Here is a 16,833-nt window from a genome sequence, read left to right on the forward strand (position 1 = left end):
CTCCTGACCCGTCCCTGCCCTCTCCCAGCTCCAGGAGAGGATGGTAGACACCAGCCTCTTCTGAACCTCTTCCTGCTCTGCCAATTCAGCAGAGCTGACAAGCATCAAAACCTCTGCTTTTCAGTCTGTTGTGGAGGAGCAACCTCACTCTTAAGTTTTGAGAGATGTTTAGATGTTTGAGAGGTTTAGGCTGGACATTAGGAAAAAATTCTTCACAGAAAGGGTCATTGGGCACTGGAACAGGCTGCCCAGGGAGGGGGTTGAGTCACCTTCCCTGGAGGGGTTTAAGGGACGGGTGGACGAGGTGCTAAGGAGAATGGTTTAGTGTTTGATAGGAATGGTTGGACTCGATGATCAGGTGGGTCTCTTCCAACCTGGTGATTCTATGATTCTATGTTCGTGCCTTCGCTCTTCTTTGGGCTTGTGCTTGGCCTCTCCTTGGCCAACGGTGAAAGTGATGCCTGTTGTGCATCATTCTGAAGTTAATGGTCCAGCACAGAGCCAGGTCCCTTCCTGCTGGGTGAGGAGAAGGCTCTGTTGCTAGCTGTAAACACATCAGCAGCACAAAGGGCAGGAAGGATGAAGAGCTATTTTAACATAATGAACGATGTTGGCATAAGAGCAAATGGGGTTAAATTAGGAGTAAGAAGATGTCTTGTAACCATTAGAGTGAGAAAGCTCCACCGCAGCCTTCATACTGATGTGAGGGAGCAAACCACAAAGCATGCTGGACCGCCTTGAAGTGAGACCTTGTCCAGCTGATGGAGGAAATCATCTGAAGCCTTGGTAGGAACTTGGCCCCATTTCCCCACTGCAAAGCACTGTGCACATTTCGTGCCTAACGTACCGTGGCCTCATTAAGGACACCCAGTCCGGGGTTCTTCTATTTACTGCTCACTGGAAAAGGGATAGGATTGTCTAATTAAAACATGTGCCAAGAGAAGTAAAAGACAAAGGAAAGGTTTCCCTACACAGGCACATGGAGTGTGGTGCTGAGGGACAGTTGTGGTTACAGATCCCCCCATCCATTCCCCAAAGCGGGGGGGGCAGGACCAAAATTACCAGCTGTGACCAGAGACTGGCAGCTGGCTCTCCCTGTGTACCTGCAGCCAAACACGACCCTGTATATTGCTGCTCAAAAGGTCTGAAGGATGCTCTACCATTCCCACCACCTAGTCATTTGCAAAGGTGGTGTCAGGAACGGCAAGTCCTTACTTGACAATTAAAACAGGAGCTTGCAGCCTTTTTGACACCCTTCTCTAGGCTGTTCCCCTCTTATCTTCGCTCAGGAGAGGTACGTGACAGGTTGTCCCGACCCAGTCCTACTGGGGCAGGAACACTACACACTGCAGCGGAAGAAAAGCATCTTGATGCTTATTAAATATCCCTCTCCAAATCACCCTCTAATCATAAAGCACCAGCATATTCAATTGAAAAAAAAGCCTTTTTGGGGACATTGAAAACCTTAGGTAACTCTCAGATTAATAAGGACAGACTGGGAAATTAATAGCAATGAGGGCAGGCTCATTACTTTGACAGCAGCGTGGGCAAAGTGAGGCATGGGCAGTGCCTGGTTTTTTCTTTACCATGGGAGCAAGAGCTGAAGGTCCGGGAGGAGAACCTGGAAGAGGAAGCCCAGCTCTGAAATACTTCTGCATCATCCTAATGGTGCAGAGAAAAGTCTATTCTCCCTTGCCTTAATGAAAGAAGGAGCCTTAAACACACCTTCCCAGGTCTCATTTCACAACTACGTTGGCAGATCCCTCACAACACGGAAGGCAGGACATGGCCTGGACATTTATCAATCTGGTGCCACACAACTGTGATGTTACATGTAGATGAGCCAGCTCCTTGTTCACCCAACAGGCCTGCTGTTTTACTCTGGCAATTCAAAAAGGCTGCGCTCCCAGCTTCTTCAGTTCCTGAGCTGAAGAGGAAGAGGGACCTTGAGTCTATAGATATCTGGGATCCCCTCTGCTCGCTCTTGGACCCACACATGGGAAGCGTGGGCATCAAACCACCCCTGTGCGTAAGAGGCAATGGTTGTGTGGATACCTAGGACACACCAGCTTGTCTGCTCATGCTCCTCATCCATCCTGCTGGGAGTTCAGCTACTGTGGTTGCACTCCAGTTCGTCATCACTGCTTCTCTTTTCCAAACCAGACAGCATCATCCTGCACCTCACAGATAACGAGCAACGTTTATGGCAAGAGAGGCTTGGCCACAAACTAGTTCTCACAAGAGGTTTAACAGTTGTTTGGTACCTGATTCCCAGATTGGCTGGTATTCTCCTGGGAGGAGGCTCTGTTTCGGCGTTTTGAATGCTGGGGTGGGTAGGCAGGGAACTGGGCTCCCTTCATGTCCTCATCAGATGTGTCCATATCTGCAGAGTACCGTGACCGGGGCTGCTCGTTCCAGGGGCTGCCTTTGGAGAGAGAAGGCTTCAGCACAAAGGTACAAGAGAGTCAGATCCTTGAGTCACTTCCTAGACATCGGCTCCATCCTTAATAAGAGCAAATAAGGTACTTCTCCAAATCACACTTTCTACACCTTAGCAGGAGATGCTTCTGTAAGAAAGACTGAGGTGAAGGATCGCCACACCTGACCAGCCTTCAGGTCCATCCGCTGTGGCTGCACAGCACCTGGATCAGGTCCCACATAGAGCTGCTGAAATAACTGTAGGCACAAGGAGCATCAACCTTGCTCCCTCATGTTACAAACAGCCTGCTCCCTCACCAGAAACTGCTGAGGTCTTCCCAATTTTGCTGGAGACCAGGTTTGCACACTGCCCTTCATGCATTGTGCAGGTGCTACGTGATGTTTATCTCAGGCTAGAGAGGAACCAGTCTAGGACAGAGCATTTAAAAGAGTGGAGGGTCTCATTTTTAAAGGAGAATTTCAAATAAGACAAAAACCATGAGAGAAAATGGCATTAAAAGGCCAGAAGGCCCTGCTGCTGTGTCAGTGCCCAGTGGGGCAGTGTGGGAGTTTAAACTGAGCACAGTGAGGTTCATCCAACATTTCTTAGCACCCTGAAAATTACGCACTTGAAAAGTGCTGATTGCTGGAGACCTGGAAGGATAGATCTATTCTACAGCTGCATGTGCACAAGCCAGCACCCAACCCTCCTGGCTGTGCTGTCACAGCAGGAAAAACAACAGTAGTAAAAGGCAAACGCTGCACCGTTGTTTGCTGGGGTATTTATAGACTCACAAACCCCCAGTGCACCCTGCCCAGCTACAAGGATGCTACTTAGCAACCCCCAGCGCTTGCCTCCAGTTTTTGCTCCAGTTCAAGTCCACTTAAAACTGTAAATTGTCTGCACCCACCTTGTCCTCCGGCAAGGAGTCCAACTCATCTATCACTGCCTACAGGAGGAAACACATCCCGTTGCTTCTAGCCCTGTCGTTTGATTGTATTTAGCTTGCACCCTGGACAAGAGCTCCACATATGAAAGGGATGGACACCTTAAGAACAAATCCTCTATCTTTGAGCAATGAGTTGGCTGGTGACCAACCAAACACCAGGCCATTACAACTAAATAGCTTCAGCCAATTGTTTAATGAGAAAAATCACTTTTGCAGAGGGATGTTTTACCTTGACACTCAGGCATTTCAGTGGCTTGAGGTTGTTCAAAAAGATCAGAGACATTTATATTTTGGACCAAGTCTTGAAGCCACTTTTTCCCAACATATAAGAGGAGCCTGACCAGAGATACCTACCAGGTTTTGCACTTCTTTCCAGGCTCCTTCTTCGTGAATTAACAGTGAGCCGAACCTCTGTACTGAAGTGCTGCTCTGGAGGGCTCACACCCGGCCCCTGTTCCTGCAAGACGTGGTGGAAGACCAGATCTGCCTCTGCGATCCTGGACTCCTTCTGGGATGCATCTTCAGCTGAACTGTGGAAATCTGGGAAGGACTGAGAGATGAGGATTGCTGCTGAGCAGCTGCCCGCAAGGACTCCCTGCCTCTCCTCACCTTTGCTTGAAAGTTCCTATCTTTATCCTCCAATTGGTGCATGGACCGATCTTTTGTAGATCCAATTCCTAACAAGCCATTGTCATAGAATCAGAGAGCTTTGGGCCAGAAGGGACCTTAAAGCTCAGTCAGTTCCAACTTTCTCCCATAAGCAGGGACACCTCCCACTGGATCAGGTTGCTCAAAGCTCCATCCAACCTGGCCTTGAACACCTTCAGGGATGGGGCAACAACTTCCCTGAGCAACCAGGGCCAGGGTCTCACCACCCTCATTGTGAAGAATTTCTTCCTAACGCCTAATCTAAATCTCCCCTCTTTTATCTTAAAACCGTTCCCCTGTATCCAATCCCTGCACTCCCTCATCAACAGCCCCTCCCCAGCTTTCCTGGAGGCCCTTTCAGTACTTGAAGCTGCTCTAAGGTCTCCCCAAAGTCTTCTCTTCTCCAGGCTGAACAAACCCACAATCTCTCAGCCTGAGGGTTCTCCATCCCTCAGATCATCTCTGTGGCTCCTCTGGACCTGCTCTAACAGCTCCATGCCCCTCCTGTGCTGAGGACTCCAGAACTGAAAGCAGGGCTCCAGCTGGGGTCTCAGAAGAGCAGAGTGGATGGGGAGAGTGACCAATTCAAAGAGCTCTTTGCCTCGCAGATGGACCGTGAGCATTACTTCTCATCACTGCCAGGGGGCACTGTTAATTTTTAAGAGAACTAGGCAGAGTCTGTTCAGCTGGGCTGCAAAAAATCCTAGTCTCTTCAAACAGCTCGACCTTTCGCTTATTCAAAGAGTGGCCCCCTTCTACCCCTCCAATGCTCCGCAGCTGATCAATCCAATCCAGATGATCTCGACAGAGGCCAGTCCTTCCTAGAATCACATTGAATTCTGCGATGTAGGGAGGGGCTTAGATAAAGAAAGAACAAATCTACTTTGTTTGCCCCAAATTCTTATCAATTTGCGTGGAATTATGTGGATTGGGGCACAACAACCCTATGCAGTGCTACAGACTAGGAGAAGTCTGGCTGGAAAGCTGCCTGGAGGAGAGGGACCTGGGGGTGTTGGTTGACAGTGACTGAACATGAGCCAGCAGTGGCCCAGGTGGCCAAGAAGGCCAATGGCATCTTGGCTTGGATCAGAAACGGTGTGACCAGCAGGTCCAGGGAGGTTCTTCTCCCTCTGTACTCTGCACTGGTGAGACCGCTCCTCGAATCCTGTGTTCAGTTCTGGGCCCCTCACCACAAGAGGGAATGGCAGGAAATGACATCTGGAAAAAATTTTTCATGGAAAGGGTCATTGGGCACTGGCAGAGGCTGCCCAGGGAGGTGGTTGAGTCACCTTCCCTGGAGGGGTTTAAGGGATGGGTGGATGAGGTGCTTGGGGACATGGTTCAGTGATTGATAGGAATGGTTGAACTCGATAATCCAGTGGGTCCTTTCCAACCTAGTGATTCTATGATTTTTCTTTTCAAAGCCTCTGTTACACATCTCAGTGCATCCTACTTCTACTCAGGAGTGGAAAAGTATGAGTATCATTAGAAGAAAAAAAGAAGGTGTTTAATATTTCAAAAGTGAAATGTCAGCAGGAAAGGCAAACAGGAGCAGACCAAAAAAACTTGATTTGAAGCATCTCAGGGTAAAAGACGTCCTCCTCAGAGCTGTGATGGCTGAGCCTCTGCCCTTGCTGGGATAATGAAGGGCAGCTCACTGCACCCACACTGCCCATGGGTCAGGAGCTCCTGACGCTAAGACACATACAGTCCTTTATACAGAAATAGTATTCATGCAGCTTTTTTTTCCTTCCCATTTTCTCCCCTCTGACTGATGGGGACCCAAACACATGCCGCCCCTGCAGTCAGGCTGGCTTGGAGGATTCATCCTCTCAATCTCAGGAGAGTAGTGTTCTCCATGAAGCTGCCAGCCAACTACATCCCCAGTGCCAGTGCGTGGCAAAACCAGCCCCCAAATGGATAGGATGATGGGAAAGGAGCCTGGCTTCATTTATAGTGAACCTCCAAAAGCTCACTAGAAACTTGGGTCTTTGGGACAATACAAGAACACTCTTGTCTGAAGGGAGCCTCTTGCTATCTCACCCTTCCACCCATCCTCTCTTCAGTCAGACATCCTACTGTTGACTCAGCCTGAGGCAAAGGACTTGAAATGGGAGAAGAGATAGCAAGTGGGACTGTGGGGATGAAGGATCAGCACCATTTCCTCTCAACACCAGCTGAAGGTAGAGAGGTTGCAAGGTGTAAGAAGAGAGGAAAGGAACCCCCCATCACTCTCCCAGTACCTGAAAACCATCTGGGCTGCTGGCTGCTGGAGAGAGCTGTACAGACTGGCGGCGAGACTGAGCAGAGTAATCCGAGTCCAGTTCAAAATCAAAGGGATGGACAGACAGCAGACGCTTTGTCTTGCGCATCTTTGCGTAGGAAGTGCAAGAAAGGAAAATTCAGCATAAAACACAGTTGACCCTGAAGGGAGGGAGAGGGAAGTCCCTTGTCTCCTTAATCTGTGCAGCCTAAAGCAAGGCTCCTGTTTCTGCAGAGAAAACTTGGGTCTCACATTGTCCTGCTTGTAAGGATCAGGCAGTGTGTGCTTATGCTGGAGTCAAGAGAAAATGGGATCCCAATTTCCAGTCTCTGGCTCAGGACTGTGGCCATAAGCAGAGAGTGGGAAGCTCTCTCCTGGTTTATGAAGGCATGATGGAAAAGCTCAGCCAGGTTACAGCCCAGAGAGAGATCCAGATGCTCTCAAACTCTGAAGCATCTCCGTGTCTTCAGAGGAAGGATGTTGTGGGCAGATCCCCCCAGGATATTTGGGAGGTCATCAGCTGCCTTGGAGCAGGAGCAGCTTGGACATGCCTCTAAGACTTCAGAAGCAGATCAAAATGAAGAATCAAGTGTGTGAAATGCAGCGTTACATCCATAGCCACAGGCTGAGATGGTGCGTATGGAACAGCATGTGTGTAACCGTACCAGCATTTCAAACACATCAGCGGATTTTGCACGTGCTTCAAGGACAACTACGCTCCCTATCAGGCTTCTTAGCCTGCATTTTAATCCACAAACAGTCCCAGGAAACATCAGGAGATAAATGAATGAACACAGCTGTGCTTTGCTACGCTACCAGGTATCTGTTCTTCTAGTAGAAAAAAAGGTGGGTTCTCATCACACAGGTAGGAGATGGGACACATACAATAACTGAGGAGTGTCAGGAGCAGATCTGTTTTCCAGAGGACAAGTATCAGATTTTACTGACTTGTTTTTGTCTACACAGGGTGGGAGAGTGGCTCATCTCAGAGAAGGAGAACAGGGAAAGGCCCAGTTTGGAACGTGGCACAGAAATCCACCACCACCACCCAAGACAGGCCAGCAGCAGCTGAAGGCATGGAGCGAGGCTGAAGGGGCCCCAGAATGAAAAGCTTACTCTGCTGTAACACTCTGCTTCAGCTCCACGAAGGACATTGTCTTCATCATCGCTGTCATCCTCAATGCCACCATTGTTGAGGAGCTGGCATTCACCTGCAAGGGAGACAATGGTTTGCTGTGTGTGGGGAGGTCCTCCATCCTGTTGCTGAGGGAGGAGAGTCCCCACTTGTTACCCACTTGTATGGGGTAAAAAGGTCCAGATTAGGAATACCTCCCAATTTTGTTTCTATTTTTTAATTATTTTACACACTACACCATAGCCAGTAGGTTGAACAAGTAAAGAACAAAGGATGGAAATGAACAGGAACATCTGAAAGTAGCACCCAAGCTGCAGCTGGCATGCAGTAGAAGCTGGCCAAGGTAGAAGCTCTTTGGGGTGCAGTTTCCAGACAGCACTGCAGATATTTACAGGTAGCACGTTATCGTACAAGATCTTGGCTGGCCTCTTATTGCTTCCCCTTCCACCTGTGCACCAACACAGATGTCGAAGTGACCACCAAAGGAAGATGAAAGGCGCTTGCGCCACAAGGAGCACCCCGAGGTCCACCTGGGGGACTCCAGTGTTTGAAGGCACTACAGCTCAGCCCAACATGGCTCTGCCTCCACTGTTCAGAGTTGCCCTCAGCTACCTCTGCTATCGGTGACCTGTTCCGTCCTGGGTTCCCATCTCTGTGCCCAGATGACTGCCAAGCCGAACAGTACATTGGGAACAGCACAAACGCCAGAACAAGTCCCAAGCCAAGGTAGGCAAAATACTCTTTCCTATATCAAATGGGGAGGTGGCATGAATCTTTACTGCAGGAACACAACCTGAAGTCCCAAATTCAGCATCTTCCTTAAGAATATGGCCAGCTTTAAGCTTATGACATCGTCGCATTGAGACGATGATGAGTACTTGCAAGCTTCAAGCTTGGCACGTAACTGAAGACCCTGTTGTATCCTAGAATACTCTTCTGTGCACCACATACTCTTCATTGTGCACCACAATGCAAGAGATGACCATTACAGTCCACCTCCACCACGGTGGAGAGATGTCCTCCTTGGTCCAGCCACACCAAACTGCACCGGAGCGCCCACAGCCAGAGGGTGTGAAGAGAAAAAGGCATCAGAAACATCTCTTGAACAGCAAGCTACAGGCTGCAATTCTCTTTTTTTTTACTTACTGTTAATGTCTGGCAGGCTGTAAACTCTGTCATGAAGACCTACATTAAAAGAAAAATGGTGGGAAAAATAAATAAGCACAATTTCTCCAGGTGCCTCGCGGAGAACAAGCCTCAGAGCGGTGGTTAACTACAGTTCTCATTCTCTAGCCGTCACAAGGCATGATCGTCAAAAAGGCTCTTTCGAGAGAACAAAACAGGCCCTTGGAAACAGGACTTGACTTTTAAAAGTCAAAGTGCTTATTGCCACCCCTTCCACAGTTCTGATGTAACACCCCATGTCTGGCAAGTGCAGCAGCCAACAGCAGCCACCTGCACAAAATGCAATGTTCTAACATCTTTCTGCTCTCTCTCCTGCAACCAGAGATGTGTCCCACAAGGAGATTTTTGCTTGTTCAAGGGGCAAGCCCATTTGCTGGTATTAATCAAGTAATAACAACAAAATCATCTCCTCTTGATCAGAATCTCAATTTTAAGAAGCCTAAGGCACTGTTGACCTCATGCTTGGTTTGGTTTTCTCCTGGATTGTCCTTTCTTTGAGGTCTGATGTATTTTCAGACGGAGAGCTGCACAAGTTGTCTCTCAGTCCTTTAATTTTATATTCAATGCCAATACTTTCCATGCTCTTTCTGATGTTTCTGCCATGGGAGGTTTGGATAGAAGAACGACCGGACCAGCTGAATCAGATCACGTCTGTGGTATTTGTGCAAACTTTTCTGTGGCTCCTCAAGATGAGAGCAGAATCCACATTGGTTTTCAAAGCAAAGGCAGAGCCACAGTTGTTTGGATGGCAACTAACAGCTGCCCAGTAAATAAAACCATATTAACAACAGATTTCAGCGTGTGTTTATGCAATATTGGCCCAATCTCAGAGCTACTGTAGATAAAGCTTTGAAGAACATAACTATGTAGACTGATAACTTGCCAATTTTGATGGAGTTTTGCCAGTGCCAGGGCATCACCAAATTGGCTATAAAAATCATCAGTTCATGGGGAAAAAAAATGAGTGCTGGCTTTATCCAGCCAGCTGGATGGTTTTAGACTTGCAGGTGAAACTTGGGTTAATTTCACAAACTCTCTTCTGTGACAAAAAGAGCTAAAAGGAAGAAAAACAAGAGCTGCCGCTCTCACAAGCTTACAGACTGCAAGACATGAGACTTTCAGAACTAAGCATGTGATATTCTTGAGTCTGTGGTAAGCCTTGAACCTTAACAGAGGGGGAAAAAAGAACACTAGGGACATCTGCTCTGCTGCTCCCAGTATGAACACATCACTTTCAACCTTCACTTCCTCCCCAGAATGTTTTGCACAGCCTCGAAACCTCATGGTACTCAGAGCAGCATCAATGCTGATGTTGCTCATTCCAGTGCCTGCTCGGCTTCTGTATGGAGCAGGGCAGGAGAAAACCCAAAGCTCCTTCTCACCTAGAAACGTGGAGTTCACCCCCTGCCCAGGCTGCAGCCGGCCGTAGAGGGACTGCAGGACTTTGGCACTTCCAAACCTCTTGAAACGGGATCTCACGTGTTCGTAGTACCACTCCAGGGAACCGATCTTCACAATCCTGCTCAAAGAGAGGATGTACAAGTGAGCCAGCCCAGCTACATGGTGACCAAAGTCTCACCTAGAAACCATATCTTAACAAAAACACAGCCTGTTCCTAACCAGCGTAACTGGATTCTAACCAGCCGGTGGCCAGTTACAAGTGGTGTCCCCAGGGCTCAGTGGTGTTCAATGCACCAGCCCTGTTCAATGTCTTTATCAATGACCTGGATGAAGGCATCGAGTGCACCCTTAGCAAGGTTGTGGATGACACTAAGCTGGGTAGAAGTGTCAATCTACTGGAGGGTAGGGAGGCTCCAAAGGGATCTGGACAGGCTGGACCGCTGGGCTGAGTCCAATGGCATGAGGTTTAACAAGGCCACATGCCGGGTCCTGCACTTGGGGCACAACAACCCTGTGCAGCTACAGACTAGGAGAAGTCTGTCTAGAAAGCTGCCTGGAGGAGAGGGACCTGGGGGTGTTGGTTGACAGCGACTGAACATGAGCCAGCAGTGGCCCAAGTGGCCAAGAAGGCCAATGGCATCTTGGCTTGGATCAGAAACGGCGTGACCAGCAGGTCCAGGGAGGTTATTCTCCCTCTGTCCTCGGCACTGATGAGACCGCTCCTCGAATCCTGTGTTCAGTTCTGGGCCCCTCACCACAAGAAGGATGTTGAGGCTCTGGAGCGAGTCCAGAGAAGAGCAACCAAGCTGGTGAGTGGGCTGGAGAGCAGGTCTTACGAGGAGCGGCTGAGAGAGCTGGGGGAGTTTAGCCTGGAGAAGAGGAGGCTGAGGGGAGACCTCATTGCTCTCTACAACTACCTGAAAGGAGGTTGGAGAGGAGGGAGCTGGGCTCTTCTCCCAAGGGACAGGGGACAGGACAAGAAGGAATGGCCTCAACCCCTGGCCTCAACCAGGGGAGGTTTAGGCTGGACATTAAGAAAAAATCTTTCATTGAAAGGGTCATTGGGCACTGGCAGAGGCTGCCCAGGGAGTGGGTTGATTCACCTTCCCTGGAGGTGTTTAAGGCACGGGTGGACGAGGTGCTGAGGGGCATGGTTTAGTGTTTGATAGGAATGGTTGGACTCCATGATCCAGTGGGTCTTTTCCAACCAGGTTATTCTATGATTCTGTGATAAAGGGATGCTGAGTTTGGGCGACTCTTCTTGAATCTTGCCCCTCACCCTCCATCCAAGGAGCGGTACCTGGAGAGGCGGCAGGGATCGCAGACCCAGCCTTGCTCCTTCTTGTTGTAGCGGCTGCAGTTCTTGCAGGTGTAGAAGCCGCAGTCCAGGCACTGCCGCTTACTGTTCAGCAGGAACTTGAAGGGCTGGAGGCAGTGGACGCAGTGGGTTGCGTTGAGGTGGGACTGATTAGTCAGGAACTCTCTCTTGCTGCTTTCCTGGTCAATCTTGCATTTCAGCTCCCTGCACAAAAAAAAACCATCCCCCAAACACAGGAAGTTGTTTTCGTTAGTATTTCACTGCGAACTCTCACGTGGCAAATCCCATCACGCTTCAATCATTTCAGGAATGATTTTCCAGGGAACGTCCCAAGTCTCACAGCTTGTGGAAAAAGCTCTAGGGCAAATCGAATACATGACGTATCAGGATTTAAATAAAAGCTGAACAAAGAAAAGGTTCAGGGCAGGTTACTATACATTAGGATCTGCTGCTGTTAAATTTAAGGTTAGATCTGTCCCATTTGCTTTACAGGGTGTTGATCATAAATGCCAGGAACTTCAGAAGAGCAGCTTTTCTGGAAGTCTCTGCTTGCATCCCAACCCTGGATGATCTCTGAGCCTAAATTACAGCTGGGAATTAAAACCTTTCTGGAACTCTTAATTTAAAAACACCCCAAAAGCTATCTGAGATGAAAAAGGAGTTACAAGAGGTTTCACCTAGTCCTCCACTGCTAAATTTAGCGGAGACTTTTATTAAGGGTGGAAATGATGTGCCATGAGGTCCTGGCTGCTCAGAGGACAGCAGCAGGAGGAGATGCTCATGACAGCCCCATGAAAGCCTGGCCAGCATGAATGCTTTTCAAGAACACCTTCTCCTGGCAGTCCATCACTACAGGCTCCCTTTGCTATCCAGATCTGGCTGGTAGAGCAGGTCTCCTTGTAAGCAGATGCCTGCACAACAGCCAGGGCCAGCGAAAGCACCCGCCAAGCCAGCAAAGCTACCCAAAGGCTTTCTCTTTGTTTCCCATGCCACGCACCACCTCAGGTATGTTTGTCTTTGGGGCTATGGCTGAGAGGCAATGTTTGACTTGTAGGGAAGGTCCTAGAAGGTTGTTTTCTCTCTAGGCAGGGTGAGGGAGCTATACTTTCCAGAGCAGAAGCCAGACTGGGCCAAAAAACTCAAGCAATTAGGTCTGGAGGCTGCTTCAGTGGACCACAGGGTTTCTGGTGATGCTCCTGGTGCCCCACAGCTGCTGAAAAGATGAGCTGATCCTGGAATGACCATAGCAGGAGCCTTGTTGGCCTGGCAGCATGGCACCAGGACATCCACGGGAGCAGTGATGTGGCTGGTGGTAGGGATGATGTCAACATAAATCAAGCTGATCTCTGTTGAACCAGATCAGTTTGCACATCAGGGATCAGCTCTCATTTTTCCTGGGGGAGCCTTGCTGTCAGCTTGCTGCCAGCACAACAGGCTGTGCTCACTCTTACACTGGAGCAAAACCAACTTGCATAACCAAAGATCTGGGGCGTGAAAAACAGTATAAAGATGAATGGAGCACCTAGTTTATGTATTTAGCTATTCATCACAGAATCACGGAATGGTTTGGGTTGGAAGGGACCTTAAAGATCATCCCCCCCTGCTCTGGTCAGGGACACCTCCCACTGGACCAGGCTGCTCAGAGCCCCATCCAACCTGGCCTTCAACACCTCCAGGGATGGGGCAGCCACCGCTTCTCTGGGTAACCTGGGCCAGGGCCTCACCACCCTCACAAGAAAATATTTCTTCCTAAGATCTCATCTCAGCCTCCCCTCTTTCATCTTAAAACCATTCCCTCCCATCCTATCCCTGCAATCCCTGATAAAAAGCCCCTCCCAGGCTTTCCTGGAGCCCCTTTCAGTACTAGAAGCCGCTCTGAGGTCTCCCTGGAGCCTTCTCTTCTCCAGGCTGAACAAGCCCATCATCCTAGCAGTCTTACGAATGACCTGGTGCAAACGTTCAGCAGTACATTTATATGTGGCTACTAAAAACAAACCCCAGATAGAAACCCCTCGAGTTGAGCTCAGTGCTCCTTTTCCACCCTGTGCTTAGGCTGCTTCCAGCAGGATCCCATCTTTCACTCGACTGCTTTATCTGGTTCCCAGAAACCGGTCGGATCCCTTCATCTCCCCTCCCTTGCCCACAAGCCCTGCCGAAGGAAGGCCAAGTCTCAACCAAACCAGTTTAAAACCCACAGGAACCACACGCCTCTTGTCTCCTCTTGCCGGCAGGAGCACAAGCCAGCCCTTTCCCTGCTCTGCTCATGGCAAAATAAATTAGCAGTGGTGGGACACCAAACTGCAGTGGGGTTGATCCAGCTGAGAGCTCCAGGAGAGAAGCACGGAGCCGTACCCCCAAAAACGAGGTTGCTGACAGGGATGTTTATGGGAGGAAGCAGGGAGAGCCCTGACAAAGCGACTATTATTTAATTTCTAGTGCAAAGTATTACCCTTGCGTGGTTGTGCAGCTTCTGGCCAGCTGAAGCCTTTGTTTGTTGTGGATGAATAGCTTCCACCAAAAAAAAGAAAATGCGGAGAAGAAGCAGAAAGGAAAGAAAAAGACCGAGCTGGGGGGGGAACATTTCTTCAAGGCCTGCAGGTTGAGACAAGCCCAGTGAAGAGAAAATCAAATGAACAGAAAATCAAACGGGGATGGCCAGAGCACAGGGAGCAGGGTGAACGGCTGCAGGGTCTCTAATAATGTCACATCATGTCCCAGCTTGTTAGAGGCAGAAAATGCTCTCGTAGCTCCGCGTTTGGCATGCAGGAGCATGGCAGAGTTTCCCAGACCAGCACATTGGTCTATGCCAAGCATTACAGAAATAAATGATGGGTGGTCTTAGCTGAGGCTGTGGAGAGAGGCAACCAAGCAACTAGCCTACAACTGGCAACTGGGCAACACGCTCTAGCCTAGAGACATGGGCAGTGCCAGGCACCACTGGGTTAATGCCAGTCCTCCACGGGGCAGGATTGAACAACAAAACAACAGAAAAAGGAAAATTAAAAAAAAGCCATGACTGCTGGGACACAGGGAACACTGCTAGGGGAGCCAGGAACCAGGTAGAAGGATCTGGAGACCTTCTCTCTATCTTGCACACCCTCTCATACCTCCTATTTCATGGCACTCAATTTGGGAGCCTCCTGGGCTGTCAGAGCAGACCCAGATAAGCCAGTTTGGCACCACGGTCAAGTAGGTAAGGAATTCACCTCGCCCACTTCTTTGCTGCAGGGCACAGCAATGTGGGTTCCCACCTCCTTCCTCCAGGCAGAGCTCAGATCCACCACAAGGAAGACAATCCCCCTTTCCAGGGCGATTACTTTTGTAAACACCCTTGTCTGATCTATGTCCTGCACTTCAGAGCTACCCGCAGAGGAAAGCTGTAGATGATACCGAATTATCTCTGCCTCCCACACAGACTGGGTTTTCTTAGGCAAAAAAATTATCAGGAGGTTCAAAAATATGCGACAAAGAGCTTCTCATGGCTAGTGTTTTATGCGGAAATGCACAAAAGCAAGATTTTGGGGGATGTTTCCACAGCTCAGATGCAGATATCCCAAAGAGGGAAGGAGGATGACTCAATGCTCACCATTCCCTTTGGGTCTGATAGAGAAAATGATGAGGTTGCAATACCTAGAGCATTACTGAGCTATCGGTACCAGCACCAAATCACTGAATTCAGAGCTAGGAGGGCTTGGTGGAGACACAGCACTGCCTAAACCTGGTCTCAGGAATGCAGGCCATCCCGATGGGACAAAAAAGAGAAACTGGCAGATCCTAAACAGGGACGCTGCAGCTTCTTGAAATAAAATGAACAAATTATTGAGTTCAGCACTTGATGTAGTTAATGAAAGCCTAAACCCTTTCAATTTCCCATGTTCATAATTTAATCTAATGGGACTGAATATTTTAAACAGCACTTCTGTCGAATGTGTGGTTATAAGAAATTAAAAGCTACATCCATTTGCTGCTACAGTGATTTTCAGTCTTTTCCCAGCCTGTGGTTCCCTAAAACTTTCCCAGGATAGCATGCCCCCCCATAGAGTGTATTTAAGGCTATCACAATATGTTTACTATGCCTCTCAGTTATTTTTCCATGATTCTTCAGGAGTCCGTGGACTCCCAGGACCCACTCAATTTCCCTTATTGTCTCAACTGAACGAGAACCACCACATGAAACAGAAGCAAGGGAGCCAAATCCCATCCTTTGCTCCCAGGTAAGGGCTCCCTGTGAGAGCCACCCCAGCATCAAGCCCCACAAAGGCAGGGGCCAGGTATTTAACTCCATAAACTAGCACCAATCTGCCTCACTGCTGGTGGCACGGCTCCAGTTTGCACCTTTGCAGCCCAAACGTGTCACCTTCCCATTGATAATGTAATCTATTAACCATCGTGTTTGTTTTTCACAGCCAGATCCTGGCTGTTGCTCCGTGCCCACAATCCCAGCACATTGTTTTATTCCTACAACCCACATACAGCAGGGCAGATAGGGACATGCAACTATAGTTTGCTTGCACCCAACCTCAGGGACCAGAGAGCAGATACTCACTCCAGCCGTTCCTCCTCTTTCTTCCGCAGATCAAAGTCCCGTTGAACAACTTCCCAAACGTGCTTGGCCTCTTCATCGGTTAGCTTGGAGAGGTCCAGCTTCCTCCCCATCTTCTCCTGGTGAAGGCTGGAGCTGGTCCCGTTACTCGCTACCCCGCGCGCTGGCTCTCCTGTATCCCGGGATGCTGAGGGAGTGGGAAGAGCTCAGCTCCACCATATAAACAAGAAGAAGAGAAGCTGCGGGCAGGCCAGCCGGCTCCGGGCAGCACCACAGCAGCTCTGCTGGGTGAGCCTGCCTGCCGAGACGTGTGGCGAGCGGGGCTGGCGTCGTGCCTATCGACTGCCAGGACTCCCTGTCACCCAGGCAGGCAGCCCTGCCTTCCCCGGGGCTCCTGCCCAGAGCTGCAGGCAGCTCCAGACCTCGTCCGCCTGGCTGGGTTTAAAGGAGATGTTTGCTCTCAGCTGAGTTGCTTGCTTTATGAAGGGCGTGCGAATCAAACAAAACCTTCAAAGGGGAAGGGAGGCCACGAGGTTTGGGAGAGGGCTGAGCATCCTCGGGAGGAGCTGTGCCTGCACACCCCAGGGCACTGGCTCTATCGTGGTGGGTTCTGCCCCAACACCAGCCTCTGCTCCCCAGCTCTTTCTTCTGTGTCTGATCTCATTAAAGTAATTTTCCCCTCCTTGCCAACAGCTTTATAAGAAAAAAAAATCAAGAGCATTTGGCTTTTCCCCACCAGTACAGCCACACAGGGACTGGACTCTTGCATTTGTTAACTGCTCTCACAGCAATTTGGGAAGCTGAGCTTTGCTTGTAGCAAACAGCTTCATTAGGACACAGTGCTCCCCTTATTTGCAGCTGGCAAGAAAAGAAGGTTTGAGAGGATTTTAGGAGACATGCTAAATGTATCTCATACCTGAAGGAACAATGGAACAATAATCCAACTGCCAAAGCCATTCTTTTGCTCAGTAT

General features: G+C 49.4%; 1 protein-coding gene across 3 annotated transcripts in view; it reads right to left on the minus strand.

Moving 5' to 3' along the window:
* MLPH (melanophilin) overlaps positions 1-16,079 on the minus strand; it is a 31,096-nt gene extending 15,017 nt beyond the window's left edge. For all 3 annotated transcript variants that reach the window (XM_069860603.1, XM_069860602.1, XM_069860600.1), the window contains exons 1-8: positions 15,865-16,079; positions 11,301-11,522; positions 9,982-10,118; positions 8,561-8,599; positions 7,396-7,490; positions 6,260-6,388; positions 3,723-3,918; positions 2,265-2,425 (exon numbers count right to left, since the gene is read on the minus strand). In XM_069860603.1, the coding sequence (XP_069716704.1) occupies positions 2,265-2,425; positions 3,723-3,918; positions 6,260-6,388; positions 7,396-7,490; positions 8,561-8,599; positions 9,982-10,118; positions 11,301-11,522; positions 15,865-15,974 (1,089 nt within the window). In that variant the 5' untranslated portion in view covers positions 15,975-16,079. The remainder of the gene's footprint in view (positions 1-2,264; positions 2,426-3,722; positions 3,919-6,259; positions 6,389-7,395; positions 7,491-8,560; positions 8,600-9,981; positions 10,119-11,300; positions 11,523-15,864) is intronic.
* Positions 16,080-16,833: the final 754 nt, after the last annotated feature.

This window comes from Phaenicophaeus curvirostris, chromosome 7 (assembly GCF_032191515.1).
Source record: "Phaenicophaeus curvirostris isolate KB17595 chromosome 7, BPBGC_Pcur_1.0, whole genome shotgun sequence".
NCBI lineage: Eukaryota > Metazoa > Chordata > Aves > Cuculiformes > Cuculidae > Phaenicophaeus > Phaenicophaeus curvirostris.